Source organism: Chiroxiphia lanceolata, chromosome 6, assembly GCF_009829145.1.
Source record: "Chiroxiphia lanceolata isolate bChiLan1 chromosome 6, bChiLan1.pri, whole genome shotgun sequence".
NCBI classification, from domain to species: Eukaryota; Metazoa; Chordata; class Aves; order Passeriformes; family Pipridae; genus Chiroxiphia; species Chiroxiphia lanceolata.
Genome location: NC_045642.1, coordinates 13,643,299 through 13,666,845, shown reverse-complemented (window position 1 = coordinate 13,666,845; position 23,547 = coordinate 13,643,299). Strand labels below are relative to the sequence as shown.

Genomic DNA, 23,547 nt, shown 5'->3' with positions numbered 1-23,547 from the left:
GAGGGCAAGTTGTGATTAATGATTTGCCCATCTTACTCGAGCTATTTAGCTCATTGTTATCAAAATGTACTTTCTCTGAATTCTATATTTGGGTTCACCAGGGAACTACGTATCTTCATGAGTTAAAAAAAGACTTTACTGAAATGATATACAGGAGTTCCTCAAGTAACTAGTTTCACTCGTAGGTGCAACATTAAAAAAAATAAAATAGAAAAAAAAGTTCTCCTTCAGCAACAGACTGGTTTGACCCATCTGCTCTTTAGATTTTGCATCACATTAATCAGCTCATGGTAAATACCATTAATACTCAGTTGCAGCTTTGTGTATCCTGAAATAAAATAGTAACTATCACACATTTATGACAGTCCATGTTCCCAAACTGGTGGCTTGCTCGGCTTTGGGTGGATATCAGATAGCTTCTTTTAATCTGTATACTGATTTCATGAAGGTGTCATCGAAGGTGTTGTTGACAAAAAAGGCTTAAAACTCTGTGTCCCACACTTTCCATTGTTGTCTCAGTCACATCTCACCAGTTTCCTCAACAACTCAGCCAAAGATTTAAATAATATGCCTGGTAGGATCAAGCCTTGTTAGGATTCTTGGTATGAGGAAGGATTTTGCTGATGGAGGAACAGTTCTTTAAGTAAAGTCTAATCAGAAAAACTAAGCTTTTTCTGTTTGCCCCTCCAGCTTCAAACAGCTGTGAATGAATCTGGTCAAATCAAACGTCTGCTAGTTTACAGATATATTACCAAATACACCTGTAGCATGTGAGCATAGTGGTGCATGAAACAGTTCTGATGCATCTGTGTAACAAAAGAATGTTGCTTTAATTAATCAGTGTGAGCTGTAAAACCTGTCAATAGTTTTCCTTTTGCTTCTCTTTACACATACCTTTTCTGGAACTTCTCTCCTTTCCCGTTTCCCTGAATCTTTTCCACAGTTGTCAAATGTTTGGACTAATATTAACTGATGCTAGATATGTGTGGCCAGCAATCTTGCTAAATGAGTGAACTTGATCATGAAATGGGATTTCCCAGATCCCATGTTGCTGGCAGCAGTAATTTAGTTACTGGGAAGTCATAGTGGTGGCAGAGGTGGCGCCTATATCCTTACTTTTAAGGTATGTTACTATATGCTCCTCATTGTTTAAAAAGAATCTGCCTTCATTCTTACATATTTCTACAAAGCTGTCTATGTGGTAAATAAGGAAATGTCGCAACTCTCTCAACCACGACTGATAAACTGTTGATAGAAATGGAAGCACTACAATGATGCTAGCTGGAGTTATTCCTAAACAAAGTGAGCTCTGGGAAAAAAAAGCAAACCAAAACAGCTTTAGTTCATAACTCTTTCCCCAAACTATTTGTGTAATTTGTCCTTCAAAATTTATCGCTTATAACACTAATGAACCTTGGCAAGTCTTAACTATAGTTGCAGCTGTGTTCTTGAAACCTGAAGTTTTTATAATCCGTTTTAAAAAAAAAAAATTAACTAAACACATATTTTTCTATTTCTTTTCTGCCCTCTCATCTCATCCTGCTCCTCAGTATTCCCTTCTAATTGCAGACAAATATTATGACCTTTTTTTTAATGCTGCTGGGTGCAGATCCGGTGTACTGCTGAAGCATTGCACAGCCTGCCTCAGGGGCACAATATTAGTAGAGGGAAGGCCAAAGAATGCTATTTTTAGTTGAACAGTTCAGCAGATGGAGGCATGAATACTCATATATCTGAAGGTTGAGGGGTTTGAACCATTAATTTTGATAATGTATTTAACCCTGGGAACAATCAGAAACTGTAACTCCAAGGTTACAATGCTTTTGACCTTTAGAGGACAGAGGGCACTTGGTACAGTAAACAATATATTACATTTCTACTTATTCCAATTCTCTCACACATATAAATTTCAGGACATAGTTGACATTTGCTTTCCTCAGCTATTTTAGTGCTGGTCCTTAAAGTAAGTCAAGAAGAATGTGCAGGAAAGAGGCCAATGTAATGCGACAGTCATGTAAATATGGCCTTTAAATAGCTAAGTTGTTAAATGTGGCCCTTTATGAAGAAATATTATTCTCGGGAACTAGAATCTGGGTGACTTATTATTTCAGTGAAAAAGTTGTTTTAGTAGACTGCTGCTCTTACAGAGTTTCCTCTGTATGTTGTAACCTTACCACAATTTTTCAGTGGGGCTAATATGATATGATAGTGATAGCTCACACTGGAGGTGATTTGGTCCCACTCTGGTACCACATCATGCAAAGTGATGTACCTGCCTTATGTCTTATTAAATGATGCATGCTCCTCTTCAACAAATATAGCAGTTAAATATCACGCAGCTTAAGTATTTCTAATTAAAATATCTCCATGTGTCAGCATATTGGTAATGTATTATTTTAATCCATTTATTTTGTTTATGAAACAGTGACATATGTTTAGATTGTGAAATATATGAGCCTTAAAAATCACTTTATTGAAGAAAATTAATTTCTACAATGCTGTCTCAGTAATGTGTTCACTCACCCAGTCAGTCACTGGCAGGGCTGCCAGTCTTAATGTTGGTTAGACACAGTTTAACAGTTTTATCTGACATAACACTCTCGGATGTAGGCAATAATAATTTTTTGAAATGCAAAAACCGTGGGGTTTTCCTTTTTCTTTCCTTTTTTTTTTTAACACGATGAAGGATGAGGATTGGGTAAATGTGAAAGAGAATTGGTTAGACCAATCAAAATTAAAAACAGCTAGTTACCTTTTCAAAGTTAAGACACTGTAATTTGTTTGTCAGCGGGTAGATGTTTGGGTCAGCACTATGAGTGAGTGACTGTCAGCGGGAATTCCTACAAGACAAGTAATTTCCCTCAATGAATTACTGACAGATTGCTCACTTCTTCGAATCACTAGAGAAAACAAACTTAATATTGTTACAGGCAGAGTTTCTGTCTTCATTAGCCTTATAGAATGATTTTATCTAGCATTCAAAGACTACTGAGCTCTAGGTGGACATATTTTAACAGAATGTTCCTTATTATGATACAGTGAATAGTGGCCTAAATTAAGGGGATGGTGTGTGCAAATTTCAAGATATGGAAGTAGTAAATTAAATATTTTGGTCCTTTTCTTATGTAGAAATTTAAGTTGTAGCAGGGAAAGAAAAGAGGTCAAAACAAGATTTTATTAGGGCTCTGAGAGACCAAGCATGTCCTTTAATGAAAATAAAATTAAAAATATGCCAACCTTGCAATACTTAGGAAAATTTAATTAAAATCAATGAAATAGTTATACTTCTGCCTTTCCCTACTTGAACGTTTATGTCTCTGTACGTAATATCTGTGTTATCAAGTTGAATTATATTAGTGGCAGTATCAATGAAAATGATGTCATTGAGTCAATATTTTACCATATGACCTCCTTTCTTTGCAGAATTTCTTAATACTTTATCTTCTCCTAATCCTTCTCATCTTCAGCTCTGAATTATCTGGCAAAGTGATTTTCCTCAGGAAAGGACAGCCCATCAAAATTGAGACTTTTTGCAGAAGAGTATCAATTGTGAGGAAATTTTGCCCAGGAGGATTTTCCTAGCTCCCCCAGTAATGTCATCCTCAATCAAAATGAGAGGAAATCTCCCTCTTCTTCTTCTTTTACCAGCTTCTCTTCAAGCTGGTAAAAATGGACAGATAGACAAACAAAACCATTAGCTAGAGTAATCAGCCTGGTACAGCAGCACTGCAGCTGCAAGAGGCTTTCTACACCCATTTAATGCTCTGTACCTCCAAAAAACTGCTTTAAACAGCATGTCTTTGCTACACTCATTCCTGCTTAATGGAACAGTGCCACATTATTTATTAAAAAATGTATAGGAATGTTTAAGAAAGAGACTGTTTCTATAACCTGAAGCAGTTCTAGTACTTGTCTTGGTGGTGGCAAGCCTAAGTCCATTCCTGGGCTGGTGTTTTCACCATTTGCAGGAAGGTCCCTAACCGCCAGACTGTCACCCAGACTGGCACAGCTCTCTCTTTCTGTTCCCTTCAGATGCCCAACCCCTCCTCCACCTTGGGAAGTGCTCCTGTCCTGCTCCTGCTGTCCTCTCCCAAGAGGGAAGACTTTTCAATCTGGCAGCTAGGGATCAGGCTCCTGGCAGGATTCCCACCTTTTGCACCTTTAGATCTTACCGAGCAGGACAGCTGCCTTGCAGGCCCATATGCTCTGTTCCAGGGAGAATTTACCATTAAGATCATAAATGGCACAGGCATCAACTCATCGGGAAACTTGTATGTTTAAAAGGATATCATCCTTATAGCCTGGATTGCAGGAGGTTTCCTGCATCTCTTCAGTCTATATCAAGGCAAAAGCTAGTGCCCAAGTGACTGGAAGAGGCTGAGCCCCCAGCATCAACAAGATGTTCTTGCTGCCTTAACCACTGGCTGCCCCTCGCTGAAAGCCCAGGCTCTATTTTAAAATCATTGTGCTTTGCAAAGCTCCCTCCCTGGGGTATGTATTCACTCAGAAGCCAGTAAGAAGCAAATAAGTTACTGCTGCATTTACTGACAGAGCACCAGAGGCACCAGTACTACAGAGTGCTGTCAGGGGACAAGCACGTTTTTTAAAGCTCTTTTAAAACTGTGGCATCCCTTTGGGGAATAGGCTGACTGTGAGGCATACTCTGAGCTGGTAGTTGGATTCCTTCAAGCTTTCTAGAAATGTATATGGTGTATGCCTTACAGAAATTAGCTGCAAGTGAATATGTTTCTGGAATTTTATTATACTTTTGATAACCATTAACCAAGCTGCTTAATTTGACTACAAATTACAAACACGAAGGATTTTTTCCTGTGAAGGTGTTAATGTATTTGGTTGTTTAGGAACTTATCAGGAATCTGATTAAAAACAAAAATGTCTTTTAAGTCAGGTCTTTACATGAAGGAAAATAATACAATTCAGTATCATCATTCCTTTCTGACTAATTGCTACAGAAAAAATAAGACTTAATAACTCACTTTTCATCTGAACTAAAAGTTCTAAGAATAAAGGTGGTTAGGTTAGAGCTTCTAGGGACAGACAAACACACACATGCTCAAAGGAAGCAGAAGAATTCTCTTAAAGATGCATGGGCTGGAAAGATATCACCACTTGCCTCATTTCTGAGGGTCTTTGATTATAAGACCATATGCCCTCCCACTGACCCAGTTCAGAAAAAAATGGGAAATTCATAGGAGATGAGACAAAACTCATCAAACTGATGTGTAGATGTTGTGATCACCAAGTAGAAGAGACTTTATGGATGATAAAATAGGAATGGTATGGCCTCCAACACCCTGCTTGTCTAAAATGTGTTTGGTCTGTGATGCTTTTAGAATCCGTGTGATTGAGAAATTAGAAAAGTGTCCTAAATAGAAAATATGGGAATCATCAGTCAGTTCTTAAGACTCAGCATGCAGGCTACATATGGCTGGAGGCACACCAGAAGGCTTGCATGGCAGTCCTGAAAAAAAGACTGGAGGGAGGACCATATTAAGGTGTATGAGAAGAAAACACATGATATTTAAATGTTAGTATTAAGGGATTATTTGAAACCTAATGGAATCATTCGCAAAATCTATTGAAGTCACTATAATAGGGCACGTGTTTTGGTGTTGTGCATGAATTATGGCAAGTAGCTAAACACAAAAAATGAAGAAGTATTTCAGCTGTAGGAAAAGTGAGGGTGTGCTCTCTGGTCCACTGGCATTTTCAGAAGTGAAAAATCAAAGAGGTAAAGTCCTTTCAAAAGACTCGAATCATTTGTCCGACACACTAGAAACAGACAAGTCACTGGATTTAACTAATTTACAGCATTATTAAATAACACTTCTGTGAACTATCCACAGTAATTCATCCAGTACAGGCCATCTCTTCTGCTGCAGTCTTCTACACTTAGAGGAGGGCTAAGATCAGGCCCATAGCTCGTTTAGCCTGGTCCCAACACCCAGCACTGTTGCTGAAGCATCTTCACACCCACTGCAGTTCAGAAAGCATGGCAATCTTATGCCATGCTTTAATGGCATTTTCACATTTTCTTGTGAATTGTGATGAAATACATCAGCTTCCCATGAATTTATAACAGTAAGTTCCCAGTTACCTGGTTTTGAGGTGCAAATGTGAAATTTTTTTAGATGTAATTTTTATAAGTCCATTTGAATATGCTTTGCATAATTTTGTGTATATTTCCCTCAAGGACATTATTTAATTTTCCTGGAAGGTGCATGAAAGTTCAAAATACACCGTAAAAGATCAATGTGAGTGATCTGCTAAGCAACCTGCAAAGCACAATTATTTCTAATGCTGTAAAATACCTGTAAACTGGTCTTGTTTTCTGCTTCACAAAGAAAATATTTCACTGTTTTCTGCATTTAAATATACATTTTAACTATGTTGACTTATCAGGTAACACAGCAGGCTGAACAGGGACAAACCATTTTTAATGATATGTTAATTGAATGGGATGCTAGAGATGCACCTGAGTGACTTTTTTTCCCAGATGTGCCCCAGCTGACTGATAAAGCTTCTCCTGATCAGTAGAGCCAGTATATATTTATTATAGCCCTGTCTTCTGTCCATTTTTGCTAGTGAAAATTATAGAATGGCTGTGAGCTACCACATGAACTGTGTCTCTTATAAAAGTAAGAAAATATTGCAAGCAGCACTTTCAAATATTCAGCTCTTAAATGTAGGGCTGTCTTGGCATCTTCTCTTCCAAGATGGGGATTCAGATGTGGGAATGGAAAGAGGTAGTTTAAATGGGACTCTCCTTTTTTCTGACCTGCACCCACTTATTACTAGGATGGGGTCTCATTATTCTGTTATGGGAGCATGTATAAATTTAATTGTAGTGCTTTTGCTTCTCAACAAAAGCTGAGAAGTAGTGAGCAGTGCTTAGCAGTGGTGAGTGTTCAATTTTCTTGTTCTGTATCTGTGCAGTTCTACACAGGGAAACACTACAATCATTACATTAGACAATTTCTCCATCTGGCTGGTTGGGGTGTGAATGAACCCACCAACTTAAGCCAGATTTAAAAATATATTTCTAGGGAAGATTTTTTGCCACTTATTTTTTCCATGTCCTGGTTTCCTTTTTTCTTACTTTTGCCTTGGCTTTCCTTTCTGCTGCCTGGTTGACAGACCCAGAAGGTGTACACTAGAAGCAGCAGTTGCACAACCATCTTCTGTCCTGAATTGATTTAATCCCCTATAGTATTAGAAGAATAATTATGTTTTTAGACCCCTTCGACTAAGATTGTCTACATTACTGGCAATCATACCGGTGATATGGACATGTGCTTACTAGGAAACTCATTCACCAACTCATTTCACACAGCTCAACAAGCAGTTACTCATAATTGCTTGTAATCCTGCTGACATGAGACTGAATGAAACTCCTGACTTCTCTCACAAAGCCTATCTATATGTGAACATTTTTTAAAATAAATATCTGAAATTCTGAAATACAAAATTTGATAAGCTTTGATAGCTATCATCCCTTCAGCAAACTTACTGTAATTAATTGCTTCTCAATCATATAATTTTATTTCCCTTATCACAGTGGTCCTTTTTAAACAGTTTCTTCTTTTCACACTAGCTTTAGTGTAGAACGCATTTCTACAGATAAAGTATGCAAAACTGTCTGAATTTGTTAGTTAACTGCTTTTCATATAGACCTCTCACATTTATTGTTAAAAATACTTTATATTAGCAGTAAGGAATAAACCCCAGATTTTTTGGGAAGAGCTTCTAAAAAATACCAGAATACATTTTAAATTCTTTCTATATATAATTTGATTTACAGTGTCATCAGAGAAGGTATTATAATAGCATTAAGCGAATGAAAAAACATGAACTATGATGCAACCATCTGGTTATATTTTCATATTTTCCTGATAGGTCTGTTCATATTTTTAGTTTTAATAGATACTGCTTATTCACTTTCCTTGGATGCAAGAGAAGGAGTTTAAAACACTAGAGCCTTTGTTTACAGGTATCTTTGGAGCTATGCTATCTTGTCCTTGTTTCTTTTCCTAGGTGAGCTTGTTAGTCTGGTAACTTTGGTGCTATCCACAATTTTTATGAGTTAGAATTTATGCCATGAAAATGACAATAGCAAATTCTAATAGAAAAATCCTGTACAGATTCAACTTTAACATTTCTCATTTTTTCTTTCCATTATCCACTGGAAACTAGAAATTGTTTTTCAAGCAAATGCAGTTGTCTTTTGTTGTGACTGGCTTTCTACCAAAGGTGTTTAGGCATACTTGCCTGTCTCCTTCCATATCAAAAACATAATTGTTTTTGACAAACAGAGCTTGTCACAGTTATTTTGTAAAATCATAAAAAATGTTAAAGTTTTTTTTTTTGCAAGTAACTAAGATGTGTAGAACAACATATAATCTGGGATTACCACAAAGATAATTTTGTGTTCTTTCCTGTGCATGGTAAATAACAGGAGAATTGTGATCAAAAAGTAGCCTATCGGTAATCTGACAGCACTAAATGAAGAAATGCAAACCTTTGTGCTTAAGAGAATGATTTTACTGATGTTTCTGCTATCCTCCTGTGGAGGGAATAGCTATAGATATTTGATGAAGATTTTAAAATCTTTTTTTACTTGATATTTACAATATTTTATTAAAATAGCAATTTTATTAATGCTCACTTTTTATCTGTACTAGAAATACTTTATGGTTGTATTCAGATATACCTAGTTCAGATGCTGTAGTAATGCAGCAGCAGTGTATCCATTTCATGAGGAGCACAGAGAAAATGTTGACTTGCTCAGGTTCACAGAGGGTGGGTGAGTTTAAATGGAAGGTCTGAGGGATGATTCCTCCTTTCTGGGTACAGGTGCTCACCCTGTGTGGAGATGGGACACAGAAGTGTTTGGTCCCTCCTGCCTTCTGTGCTCCTGTTTCCTGGCACACAGAGGTGAACCATGTCCCCAGACTGGCCAGAGAAAAGGATAAGCTGGGAGGTTGCACTGTGAGAATGCTCCTGCTCTGTAAGTGCAGAGCAAGACTGCAAGTTTAACAGCCTCTCATTAGGTCCTTCTCTTGAGGAAAAAATGCAGCGAAAAAAGAGGCACTCTCAGTTTATGCTTTGATCTTGCTTTCATAAACAACTCAAAGAATTTGCATGGGAACAGGCAACTATTCCATTATTGTCGCTAGCAAAAATACGAGAGAATAGATACACAAAGTGGGAGAGATGAGAACAGTTAGCACTCCTTTATTCCTTGTCAGAACTTAATCTAGATCAACTAAAAATGTTTGCTGTTTTTGTCATGCCTCAAGATAAAATGTCAATGTTTACATACTCCTATCTTTTAGACAAAAGATGCTTATTGTTTTTGAGCTCCTGAGTTACTATCTATAGGAAATTATAAATATGTAAGAGATGACTAGGTTTATCTTATTTTTAAGTTCTGGGCTTTTTTTTCTCTTTTTTTTTAAGAGCATTTGCTATAAACACAACAAGCACCTTTTGTTACACACTTCTGTGCTTTTCCTTATTTTGTGCTTTTCTCACACCATAAAGAATTAAACCAGAGTAAAGTTAGTAAGATGAGATGCTTACGTGTTATGGTCTGTTCCCCCATTAGGAGAAAAAATGCTAAGTATATATTGTGTAGAAAGGGGTTTTTTATTTTTTTTTTTATTTTTTTTTTTTTTTAATGATCCTCATATTTTCTAGATTTTCAGTCTGGAGAGCAAACGATCAGACTCCAGTTTTGGGGTTCCAATGATTTTGTGTAAATTTTTTTGCCTGTATAGGGTTTTTTAGTGATATGTATACTGAGCTGTGCAAACTGCAGCGCTTCATTCCCACCCTCCTTCAATTCCCTACTCCGTGTGGCAGTCTCAGTGTATTCAGCAGGTTGTACGCCAGCAGATGAAACAGATGTTTAGGCCATACTGGAATGGAGCGGCATGCTGCATCAGGACCTGGATATTCCTCTTGACATCTGGATGCTGCTGGGCTGGGAAGCCTGCCTTGGGCCGGGAGGCTGTAGGAGCCTTGTGGCAGTAAACATGGGGTCCTTGCTGCTCTTTAAGCGATTAGTGCACTGAAGCAGCAATAATGCTGAATTATCGCTTGGTTGCATTCTTCTAAGGAATCTTGGGACAAAGGGATAGTCAAGGAGGAGTATTTACAGTAAAGTCATGTTCAGAAAGACAAGACTAATTACCATGTGTTAAAAAGCTTTCTTTCAACTAATTTAATAGTAAAATTATTATGAATACTTCAGGAAACTTTTTACAAGGCAGCAAACAAATAGCTTATGCAAACCCCTCCCATTTTCATTTAAAATCATTACGATGAAAAAAAGATAACTTCAGTTACTTTCCAATTTCATGCTCTAGTCAAGTTGTATGGAACAGACAGCAAAATGTGACTGAATACATGAAATTGAAGGTATACTAATGTTCATGCCTACTAGAGACAAAAATGTGAACTTCTAATAGCTGCAGGGAAGAATATTAGGTATGGAAGCTGTCTGACTTATGCATTGATTCTTTATAGTTTCACTTTATCAAGTAGAAAATTCTGCTGTATGTGCTGATACAGCCTGAATAGTCTGCTGCGGCACTTTCCTTTATGGTGTGCGTTATTTAAACACAATAGATATGGTATATTGCATGGAAATAGGTGCTTAATGTTTTGTGATTACTAGCTGTTGGATAAAATAGCATTTAGCATGATTCCCCCCTCCCACTCCCAATAAATTTTTATTGTTAAGACCAATGTGTTTAAATGAGGGCCCTCCCAAACAGATTACAGCTTTTTTGGAGAGGATGAAGTAATATTTTGAAGAAGACCAGTTTGTTGCTCTCATTTAACCTCCGGTATTCTGAAGGGGTTATATTTAATTAACACTGGCTAAAGGACCTGACCTGAGAGGCAACCAAAAGTGATTGAACTTCATTTTCAGATACAGACTGTAATCTGTTGGGAAAGGAATAATAATAATAAAAAAAAAAAAAAAAGAAAGCACCATTTACTGAAATTCTAACTAAGCTGTATTTCAATGGGCCATTTAATGCTCAGATGGACAAAGGTATTACTTCAGTCATTGAATTGTATCAAACCCTTTCTCAGAGGCCCAGTTTAAAAACTCTACAGGAAAAGTGGCTTAGCATCATATTCTCAGAAGACCAACACTCAGTCTGTTTGGAAAGGGGAAAAAAAATAAAAAGAGTGAAATGAGGTGAGACACGGCTGCCAAGTCAGTGAGGATTTTTACCTCTCCTTCCAGTCAGTGGCTTCGCAAGGGAATTGTTCTTCGGAAAGTAAGAGCTCCATATTTGCTACAGAAGGTTTTCAATTGTGTATATATGTGTGCGTTTGGTTTTTTTTGGGGGAGTGTGTTGTGTTTTTTGTTGTTGTTTTGTTTTCGTTTGTTTGTTTGTTTTGGTAGCTGTTACTCTGTTCCCCCATCAGCTTTTGGACTGCCCTTTGTTCTTTTCTGACATGGCAGAAATATAGTTTTCTCTCTGGGGGCCAGAAGACCAGTACTTGTATTTCACAGGGTTAGATTTTTGACTTGGTGACATTGAAAATAATTGAAAGTCTCATTTAAATATCACAGACACTGTGAGCTGAGTAATCATTTTCTTTTAATAGATGAAATGCTACATATATTCTATGCTATTATATTATATGTAATTATATAACTTTTTTAAGGTATATTTTTGAATTAATGTTTTTTGCAGAGAGTAAACTTTTCTTGCACGATTTTCATGCTGTCTCATTAAAAATTCCCAGCAGCCTCATAGGGTGATGGGGTGACATTATATCTTGAAAACTTGTCAAGGTGCAGTAAAACTAATAAACCAGCAGCTTTACTTCCTAAGGGGAAACAAACACAATATTACAGAGGCAACTGCCAGGTGCCAAATTATATACATTGTCTTACCTACTTGCAGTGATTGATAATTTATTTGAGCTCTAAATATTCTTTCTTGGCTTTGTCCACAGCTTTACAGTAAACGGGTTGTGAAAAGGCAGTTGTAGAGAGATTGCATTTAATTGTCATAATTCAATGGAATCAAGGCCATTTGATTTCTAAGGGGCATGATCTCAGGAATGATGCCTACATGAAAGTTCCTGCATTTAGGCAGCAAAGCAGAGAGCGCTGTTTTGATGAACACTTCTACTTCATTACGTCAAAGCAGGATGAGGTCAAAAGAACAAGAAATACAGTTTACAAATGAAACAGAAGTGATTTTAAGAGCACCTTAATGCACATATGCCTGAAGGCAAGTTAGTTCTTTATTGCACTGGTGCATATATTTTAGGTCTGTAACATTTCTCCAAATTTACATGACTGTAACTGAGAGAGGCTTTGAGGTTGGATGTCTGTGCTGTCAGGCCACAATGAGAAACAGGTGGGGACAGGGAAAAGTGAGTAAGGTTCTAAATGTGGATCTTCCTGCAGGTATCTTCTCATTCCACGTTTTTCTATGGTGGTTCCCCTGCCCCCCACCTCGAACATTAGCATGAGCCTTGGGGACAAAAACATCATTCGTAATTCCTTTATTTAGGAAAAGGTAATGTTAATAACTTTTAACAAAAATTAGTCACATGGTAATTTCATCTTCAGTTTACATTTCTCTTTACATTAAAAATTTAAGTAGATATTTTATAGCTGAAAATACCTATTCAGGCTCCCCCCATAATATGATGAATGAACCCAAACTTAAAATAATAGTGCAGGAACCACAGCATGCAAGAATAAGTCAAGGACAAAAAGATCTATCATTTGTTCAGAACTCACGTCAGTGTGATCTTTTAGTCCATTCATATTTTGAGCAGGACCTATTGTATGTTTTGTGGGACTCCTCTGTCAAGTAAGGAAAATTTTCTACTCCAAAACATGAAGAAAGAAATGAAAAACTATGAAGAATAGATATGTTTTTGCTAATTATTTTCCCCAGCAGAAGTCTGTGTCTTTGTCACTGACTTATTTAACAGATCCTCTTAACATCTGTCCAGCAGACTGTGGACTTTATTAACAGACAAGAGACCCACCAGATTTAGAGCCTGCTGGGTGCGTCTTCATCTTCACAGCTGTGGATTAACTCAGACTTTCCAGAAGAGGACAACCATATGGGATAATTGGTGTCACTGGGTAGCTAAAAAAAATATGAAGAAACAAATGTCGTCCAAACACAATTCACTGTTTTTACAGCCACAATTACTAGTCTGTTTAAGAAATAAGAAAGGCAGCATTACACTAAAAAAAGAAAATCTATTCATATCTGTGTGGGAACCTAATCAGGCTCTTGTTTCCAATGACGATGGCTCCACAGTCGCACCAGGTCTGCGACAAGAATGCTCCTTTTGTGTGCCGATAATGTGGAAGCGATAAAATTTCCTATAAGAGACATATGTGTTTACATCATGAGATGTGTTATTTGACAAAACGCTTTGTTCTCTGCATATTTTCCACGCAGAGTTTCATGCTGGGTTGTTTTGCTGGAAAGCTTTGATTAGCTAGAATTAGTTGCTGAAGTAAAATAGACACTTTTGTTTTATGAGTCCTCTTGCTGAGCTGTAAATTATAGTAAAACATATAAGGAGTGACAGAAAGAAGTGCTGATTTGAACCTCTGACCCATGATCGGCATAAAAACATAAGATAACTCTTTCAAAGGACTACTGAGAGCCATAAATATTCCATGGTCCACTTAAAGTTAGGCCCTTTTAACAAAATAAAGCTGTTATTTTGCAGTACTACAACAATACAATCCACAGTATCTGAAATGTGGAGAGATTCTTTTATTTTCGGTATGGGTTGGCCATTAGCCACAGCAGGGCAGCAGAAGAGATGAGAATGATTTTTCTTTTTCTGAACCAGTACAATGAACTTGTGGTCAATAAAAGAGGTTGGAACTGGCAGACTCGCAGTGGTGAAATTAGGTAACTGTTACTTTGCTGCTTGAGAGTGAAACAATACAGGCATGTGTGTCTCCTAAGGAGACAGGAATTGAGTGGAATTTAGGGCCGCATAAAAATTTCCCTTGACAATATGTATAACAGCAACTGACAAACATTGAAATTACTGGTGCTAATAGTTAAAAATAAAACCCCAAACCTGAAGTGAATGAATATGAATAATCCATAAAAGCATTCTTTTAGCTAAGAAAGAATTTTTTTCATACTCATGAAGGTATAGGGAAAACTGAACGCTTCTAACTTCGTCTGTGACTACAAAATGTGTTATTTGTATTTCCACAAATACAGTTAGTTTGTTTGCACATATTGGGTTTTAATAAATCGGAGAGCACATTAGTCAGCAAGCGCATAAATAATCACTGCAACAATCTTTGTTATTATGACATTAGTTATGATAATTCATTAGCTGCCTGTTTGTGTTGCACCTTAACGCCTTTTTGCAAAGGTATTTGGTATATTATGAGAAGATGCAGAGAATATTCATGCTCTATAATGATGAGCAGACTCTGCAGCAGGGTGATATATGGGTGTTTAAAATCAGAATGTTATGTCTGCTATGGACACACTAGGCATGTGCAAACAGGGAAAAGAAAAAAGTGATGCTGTTATGAGGAAACCATGTACATATATTATGACATGTGGATTCTGTAGAGAAAAAGAAGTATTTTCAGTATATTATTATTTATTATTTATCGTGTTTCTAAATTAAACACTTTTTCTGTAATTGTTATTCCAATGTCGTGTAGCTGTACTTGATCAGTGTCCTTTCAGATATATCTGTGTAAAGCCAAGTAGTTCTCAGTTATTTAGTATAAAATTTTGAGTTAATTTGATGTTGCATACTTGTTAGTTCTTAAATATTAAGATACTATTTATTGCCTGTGTAGTGGCACATCTGAAATTGAGAGAAGGGCCTAGCCATAGTCATAGCAGATCTGTAAAACTCACCTTATTTTGATTTGTTAACATTTTTCTTAGAAAAACTGAGAAAATTCTACTGAGACATCCAAATTTCATCATAATAAATTTATAAAATGCACTGTTTTAACAGGTAACAGAAACAAAAGAAAACATACACTTTTGGCATCAAATATTCAGTTTTTTGATTTGAAGGGATCTTGTTTTTTTCAACAAAAGCTTTGATTTTCCAAGTTTTAGATTTTTTAAATTCAAATAAGAGTTGCTCTCAGGTGTTTGTACATTTCTTTCACAATTTTCTGTGCACCTTTCTATCTCTGTCTTCTCCTCCTCCTTCCCTTTTGTGTAGAGAGCAGTGCTAGGACACAGATGCTGAGCCGTGGAAGGTGTTTTTCTGGTGATGGCATCTGGCTTCTTGGCAGGCTCCAAAGGCCGGAGCTGCCTTCGAGTTGCCCCTGGGTTTGTCACATGGTTAAGCTGCTGATGAGTTACTTAGGCTGTCTTGTGTTTCTGGATGTCTTTTTCTGTTAACCTACCTTTCACTCTAAAGATCTACATGAGAAGCATCCTAAAATAAAGAGAAAAGTAACTGAATGCTATTTATTTATTTATTTATTTATGTATTTACTTTTTATATATATACACAAATCTATAACCCCATTTCTTACCTTGATGCTACAGTAGAGCACTCAACTACAATGCTAGTCACTGAATGTATGCAAAAGACATGCCAATACAAAAAATGATATTTATATATCATATAAGAATAGGAAGGAATGTGTACAATTAATATGACTTTAGAAACAGTTCTTGCACCTAGATCAAGATCTGTCTGAAATTTTGGAGTAGGATATTTATGCTTCTACACTGTTTTTGAAAAGTTTACATTTCCTGAACTGCTGAAGTTTATACCTGTGACATCAGTCTCAGGACAACACTTAACCTTTATTTCCATAGTTATTATCTGTGATACCCAAAACACGGGTGTGAGCATTAATCTGCTCTTCCTCCAAACAGAAGAAAAGCTTTTTCAAACAGAGACTCTCTTTTCTTCAGTCTGTTTGACATCAAGCTTATTTAAAAGTAAGAAATCCCACTGAAGTTTTTATTTTTATTTTTTGTAGCTTCTTTTCAGAAATGTGTGCTGGAAATAGTGAAGACGTTGCTGGTTTTGGTGAACTTATAAAAACTCGTTGTCATCAGACAGTTCTAAGTATTATTATTGCATGTTATGTACTCAGAAGGAAAATTCTGGTATTATAGCTTTGCAACACTACTTACTAAATATACTACGGAAAAAATAACTGCATTACCTCTTGTAGTGCAGGATTTCAACAGCACTTGCAGTCACTCCTTAGAGTTTTTCATCTTTAGAAACCAAATTACTCATTGTCTAAATAGCTGAACTTTCATCTCTATAAATAAGATATTTCAGCTTTGCACAATTCATTTAAAATGCTGACAAATAGGGATTCTCACTTGATTCTCAGTAGCTTTATTGTTCAGTTTCATTTACTGTAGCAAATGTATTTGTTGAAGATGTAACATAGGACTTCCATTTTTAGTAATGGAAGAATTTAGAATTAATCAGGGTTCATAAAATTTAACATTTTTTCTTGAGAAAAGAAAATAAAAGGGTAAAAGTTTCTACAGCAGGCCCCTTCCTTCTCCTTCAGTCGAACCACCTTCTACTGAAATTCTTTGTGATCCATCTTCCAGGTACATCCATTGCAATTTATCATGGTAGGCCAGCTCTCATCATCCACACTTAGATCTGCTACACTGAGTATTGCAACCCCTCTTTTTATCTCCATATTTCACATATGGCTTTACTACAGTTTCTTCAGAATTGTGCTGCAAAGAATAACATCTGAATTAGATGCCCGCCGCTGTGACCAAATACTCCCTCACCGCACAGTCAGCTGAAATGTCTCTAGCCCTTGACTTTTTGTTCCTGTATAGAGTGCAACTGTTCTCTCCATTTCCTCCCCGAGATCTTGCATCTGAAGAAACTGCCTTTCTTCTATGCAGAAGTTAATCACTTTCTCTGTATTGTATCTTCTCACAAAAACCTTTTGCATAGGGCCTGTCCCTGGCAAACCCCTTGTAAGACGGTTATGATATGGATGTGGCACTTGGGGACAGGGTTTAGTGGTGAACGTGGCAGGGCAAGGCTAATGGTTGGACTTGGTGGTCTTAGAGGTCTTTTCCACTTTAGTGATTCTATGATTCTGTGACAATTGTAATTCTGTGTTAGGTGGTAAAACAGCCTGTCACAAAGTTAACAAGCTGTCAGCGCAAACCACCCTTAACTGTGCCGATTTAAGGCCCATTCTATTTTCCTCACCATGTGTCACTTCTGTAACATTTCATTCTCAAAATTTTTCATTTTAATTCATTCTTTTAGACACAGATGCTGCAGCCCAAGAGACAAGTATGAATATGCCTGCTGTAAAAGAAAGGAAAATGTCTGGTGCATAGAAAGCTTTGCTCTGTGCTTATTTTCTGTGCTCAGTGTCATTTACCAGAGAATGTGCCCAGGAACGTCACAGGCCTATGTGCAAGTGAAAACTCATAAGGAAAGGGACCTGAGCCAGTGAAAGTGTTTTGATTATTGAAAGCTAGTTGAAAAATCAAGTTGAAAAAATGTTGAAACTCGTGGGAGGGATGTGTGAGCCTAAGGCCTTTGTCTTCTGGTAAAGCATGAATGAACACACTGGCAGCAAAGGCAGTTTTCCTACTGTGTCATGAAAATATCTCACAAAGGCATTGTGAAACTTAGGTGGCATTAAGAAAGATTTTACACTTGGATCAGTCAAAATGGCTATGATTAGTCCATAGCTTTTCAAAAAAATTTTAGATCATGGATAATACTTTTTATAAGAAAAGTGAAATGGAAATCATTAATCCAATTCCATAGCCAATTTCTGAAGCAGAAAACACCATCACCATCACCACTGGATTATTATATTTGTTAGTTATTCAGTTCTTGAATGGTAGGTCTAAGCTATAACAAAAGCTTAGTGTGAACTCTGCTGTTTCCAGGTAAAAAAATCAGCGTGCATTTGTGCTGTTCTGTACACACACCGAGTACAGCACTTTCCCACTACTCATAGTGACCTGCAGCTTTGGGATTATTAGTTGATTACAGCTGGCATAAGATTTCAGTAATAAGTGCTTAGGTCTGTAAGCCTGTAAGTTCATAGATGCTTAAATGTGAGACTTCACTTGCCATTGCCTTGAGACCTGTGGCATTTCAAAGCCCCACTCTTCAGCATCAAAGCATGACATTACAAGAAACCTGGTTCTGGAAACTGTAAAGTTACCTCCTTGTTCATGTACCTTAAGCAAGCTGGTTTTTAAAATTGTTAACTATTCAGGAGCACTCAGTAACTCAAAATCAGCCCTACTTATATTTAGATGCTGAGAATTGGATTGTAAGGATCTTAGTGACCTCTTTAAAAAAAAACAAAACCAGACTATACATTTTTAAGGCTTCTTAAAACAATCATGAATACTTGATGATTTTGAATATCTAATTTGTAATCAAGAGCCTTCTTGAGAGTCAGTGGTTGGCAAAAGGATTGTGAAATGCTCTTCTCTTTATGTGATAGCCATAAATAGATCAAAAAGGAGATAAGTTTCAGTGTTTGAGATAGTTTAATTTTTTTACTTAGTAGTAAAATAGTTGGTAGGTTAGAATTTCAATTGAAAAAATTCCATTGAAACTTTTGGTTTTGAGCCTTAAAAATTAACAGTCAACATTCACTCAATGTTTGGGTTTTATTCCTCTCCTTAATATTGCAAATAAAAGCATCACAACCTGACCATCCCAATGTGAGGTTCTAAATTGCCATTTTAAGCCACAGTAGTGGTATTTGCAAAAATATCCATTCTATCCCTGCAGTGGTGTTGTGCATGTATTTTTCCAGACTGCCTAGCTTCCCATACAAACTGATATTTAAAAGTTATGCGTCCTCCCAGTCCACACAGTAATGTTCCTAGCACTGGTGTGAATTCTTGCAAGATTTGCACTCATTTGCGGAACAGCTTTGTTTTAAACAAACCAGAAAGCTGATCACTGTTACTTATTTTTATATTTTGCTTTTATGTTTTAAAATACCTTTTGTAGAAATGCCAGGCTAAAGCCAGTACTAAGACCTTGGAATAATCCAGTCATGAATTATACATACACAGAGATACATAAATGATAAAATTTTTGTTATTCTCTGTCTTGCTTTAGAAACATTTCTCCCTGACAGGACTTGCAAAACAGCCAATACAGCCCTCAACACCCTGGGAGGGGAGTGGTGAAAAATTCTAATTTTATTCTACTTTTTCTGTTTGCATTTCCAAAATCAAGCGGTTTCCTAGATAGTCACCAGAACAGCCCACTTTCCTTGATGTTATCTCTGTAACCCTTAAAGTGCTGTAGGTGTTTCTGTTGCCAAGGACCAAGGCACCAGGTCATCATGTGACTAGTGTCACATCTCTATCTTTACGTCGATCTTGAAATATCTGTTCAAGAGACAGGTACACCATGGGCTGCAGCTTTTAGAGATCACAAACACATCTTTACTTACTTGTCTGCAAGTGGGCTACAAGCTCCACTTGCCATGTGAGCCCAGAGTGGTGCCCAGTGCTGGCAGTGGATGGGATGCAGGGTGGTTGTTTCTCACCAGCCGGCTCCAGTGTAAATGGGAGTAAATTAATTCTCCCCAGGCCGAGTCTGTTTTGCCTGTGATGGTAACAGGTAAGGGATCTCCCTGTCTTTATCTTGACCCAAGAGCTTTTCCATCTTATTTTCTCCCTCATCCTATTGAAGTGGGGGAGGAGGAGAGTGGTTGGCTGGGCAGCTGGCAGCTAGCCTAGGTCAAGCCACCACACTGTTTTGGTTGCCATAATTGACAATCAACTTCTATCTTCTAAGAAAAATGGAATACTGTAGAAAGAATAACTTATACCCCACATTTTTTTGCCCTCATAGGTTACCTAAGAAGGGAGGAAAAAATTCTTTTGAACTTCAGTTAATAAACCTGGGTTTGTTTTTACACAGAATTCCTTTCACACTGTTGAAAGTGCAGTACAAACTTCATTAAGTACTAAAGTTTTAGTATACTTCTAGTAAAATATAAGTAATCTCCTTCAGGTAGTTGAAGAAGATGTCAAATAGGTTCCTAATTCAAAAAAAAGAAAAAAGTATTAAAAGACAAAGCACAGAACACTGAGAAAGCCTTTATAATTGTTGGGGTTTATCTTTGTATTCAAGGTTATTGTGTTATCTCTTTCATAGTGCACTGCCTGATTATTTCTGAGCTGAGAGTGTGCAGGATTTCAAAAGCTTGTGAAATGTACTTTTTACTCTCATTTAAGCAGACCATCCTATTAAGCAAGCATAAACTGACCTGAACAATGTGCTAAAAGGGATAGGTTCCAAGTAGTAGGTGGAAAAACCACTTACTGTTGTATAAAAGGCTTCATTTTCATTGTCCAAAACATCACCAATAGCTGGGATTTTTTTCTATTTTTATTTTTTGACTTCCAGCGTAGGAAAAATCTGGTACATCGGCCAAAATATTTAAACATCATTGATTTCAAAATGTTAATCTGTGATCCTTTTGTAGTCTCTGTGTGGTATCGAAAAGGGGTGGAAGGAAACAAACAAACAAAGAGTTTTCACTTGTCACCCAGAGTTGTGACTCTGCCCCTCCTTCACACATTTGTCTCGCCACTGAGTCACTGAGCTTACAGCAATGTGTAACTTTCATTTCTGTGGGGGCTTGTTATATTAGAAAAATTGTTCCAAAGAAAGCAACAATTATGACATAAGCACATCTGGCTCTTGCAAATTATTCTTTATTAAGCTTTCATTTAATTACATGTGCTGAAAGGTCTGCTTTTGATTACTGTAAATTTTTATATTTGTCCATCTGAATGATAGTAATGTTGGAAATTACATACAAAACACCTGGCTTTTTTCTCACTAATAAGGTAAAGTTTATATATATCTATGGGTAGAAGAGGGATTGAAATCTTCCCTGTTTATGGTAGAAGAATTACTCAGGATGCTAATTCAAGGTGAGGGTTTAAATTTGGTCATTCAATTTAAATTTAATTTAAATTAAACCTATTTGATTTTGTTCAGTGAACACTTTTTATTGGTAGGAATTGTTTATTTTAATATAGTTTTATTATGTTTCTTTTATTATGTTTCCACTGAACTTTTTGAACAGTTCCACTAGAAAGTTTTTGCATTTTCATCACTATTTACGGGAATTTTTAAGGCCCAGATTCCTTATTAGCATTTATAGAAGTTATATCACTGTATACAGAGATGGAGACATACCCTGTTGCCTACTTTAACTTCCATTGCTGTCTAGAAGATGCAGCACTGCCTTTTGGTAGGAAACTGTTCCTATGTCAGCTCTCAGTAGAGGTTCTGGAGTGTGTGGGTCATTTCTGGGTAAGAATAGAAAGACCTGGAGTACTTTTTTTTCTGACAGGGGTTTATACCTCTATTTTATAAACAGCCTTATAATATTATCAATGTTGTGTTTAATATTCAGGCACAGTGTAACTTTTTGCTCAATACCATGATCATCATTAGCAAGAAGGAAAAAAAGAAATCAAGAAAAGTCAGCAAAAGTCAAATTAAGAAAAAAGAGATCGGTGTTTGAGTGTTTTCTAGTCTTTTTTTTTTTTCTCTTTTTTCAAATAATAAGAAGGGAAAAGCCACAAACAAGAGCTAAAAAGATCTATTAACTCCTTTAAGAGAAGAAACACCAGAGGAAAAAAAAAGTATATTTACTTTTTTTTAGAAATTTTTGCAGGAATATATGTATATCTTCTTGTCTTCCAGCAACTGTATGCAGCTCAGCTGGCAAGCATGCAAGTTTCTCCTGGAGCCAAAATGCCATCTACTCCACAGCCACCAAATACGACAGGGGCACTTTCACCCACTGGGATGAAAAATGAGAAGAGAGGGACCAGCCCGGTAACTCAAGTTAAGGTATTTTTCAGTAAAGAAAATAACTGGTGTTTGAAAAGGACAGTGAAATCAAACAGTCTTTTTTATTGTTTAACAGTTGGAAGCTGAACCACGTTACAGTTCTTCAATATTCAAATAAAAAAGTTCAGTTTCAGTGCTGTGTTATCAGTATAGAGAAGGGAAGAGAAAGAATTCACTTCTTGTTTCCAAAAATACCAGGCGTCCCTCTTCCTACCACAGGCAGCACAACAGATTCATCAGTATAATGTGATATTTTCAAGATTTCAGTTTGTAATCTAGTAATGTGCATAAATGGAGTCCATTTCATGAATTGTTTCACACCGAACTCTTGAGTATCTTAAAGTGTGGTGCTAGCTTATATGGTTAGGGTAAGAGAGACACTGTAGGGCTTCTAATTATTTTACAAATCTCTAGCTGTCCTTAATTCTGCAATTTTGGAAAAGCCCCACATAAAAATAACATGTAAGTCAGGACTCCGGGGAAAACATTATGTCGCTGCAGATTGATTTGACTTTTGCTGATTTCACACAGCTGCTGACAACCGGGCTGCTCCTTGTTGGTTTTGAGCCATTGCTGAATGCTTGTGCCTGCTTATTCTCACTTCCTTGGAACCAGGCAGCTACAACATGGCATTTGCCAGCAGCCTGAAGTGAACATCGTGTGCCCTGCAAAGTCTGTGGTGTAGCCAGTACCTTTGGGTGGAACTGGTTGACTTCTATTGTTGCACTCTCCTGTGGTTGTTCAGAATTTCATGAGACCAGAATTCAGAAGCAATTTACTTCAAACTGTAAAGAAACATCAACATTCACAAGTTTTACCAATTTTAATGATGGTACTATAAATCCAGAACTATTAAAATAAATCTAGAGATGGCATATAGTGACTTTGTGGGGAGAGGGAGGGAATACCTTTTTTTTTTTTGCTGGCTGCTAACACCTTACAGGCACACAGTCCTTAGCCTCAAACCAGCCTGGGAAGATTTTACTCACTTGAAGCGACGGTTTCTTCTTTTTTTTCTTTTTCCATGTTTTGACGTGAGAGTAAAATATCATTTGTTTTTTCATTATCATCAATCATTGTGGTAAAGTGTGGGTGAGTAGATATTTCTGCCTGGACTGATAAATTTCCATGACACTTTTTTGCTAGGCTGAGAGTACTAATAAATAAAAACTATTCCATTATGGCCAGATCTAACATTTATTTAGCAAAGCGTTCACTTAGCTGTAGATGTGTATTAGTCTAATGTTTTACCTCTTGTAATCCAATGCCAGGCTTGAGAGCAGTCAGGGAAATTTACCACATACACAGAGTTTGTTACCGTCAATACAGAAGCCACCAAAAGCAAAGCCCAACTGTTTCAGCAAAGTTGCCATAGTATAGTGATACCTAACACCACTGATTTATGGTATTGAGAATATACTACTGACTACTTTAATGTGAAAAAGTAATTTTGTAAGTGAGTGAGCCAAATGGATCTACACCAAACCAAACCTTTACTATATGAGTAAAATTTTCCCTGGTTAAATTCAAGCACATATCTTCTTGAACCAAAGCCAATACCATTCCAGGTTTGTGACCAACTGAGTCTTTATTACAAAATTGACCACATGCAAATTCTTAGGGGTTTCCCTACAT

At 36.9% G+C, this 23,547-nt stretch overlaps 1 protein-coding gene across 14 annotated transcripts in view; it reads left to right on the top strand.

Annotated features, from left to right (window-relative positions):
- The window catches only part of SOX6 (SRY-box transcription factor 6), a 375,013-nt gene that overhangs the window by 287,348 nt on the left and 64,118 nt on the right, over positions 1-23,547 (top strand). For 12 of the 14 annotated variants that reach the window (XM_032690278.1, XM_032690277.1, XM_032690280.1 and 9 more), the window contains one exon: positions 21,763-21,912. The exons of the other annotated variants lie outside the window; for them this stretch is intronic. In XM_032690278.1, the coding sequence (XP_032546169.1) occupies positions 21,763-21,912 (150 nt within the window). The remainder of the gene's footprint in view (positions 1-21,762; positions 21,913-23,547) is intronic. 14 annotated transcript variants of the gene reach the window in all.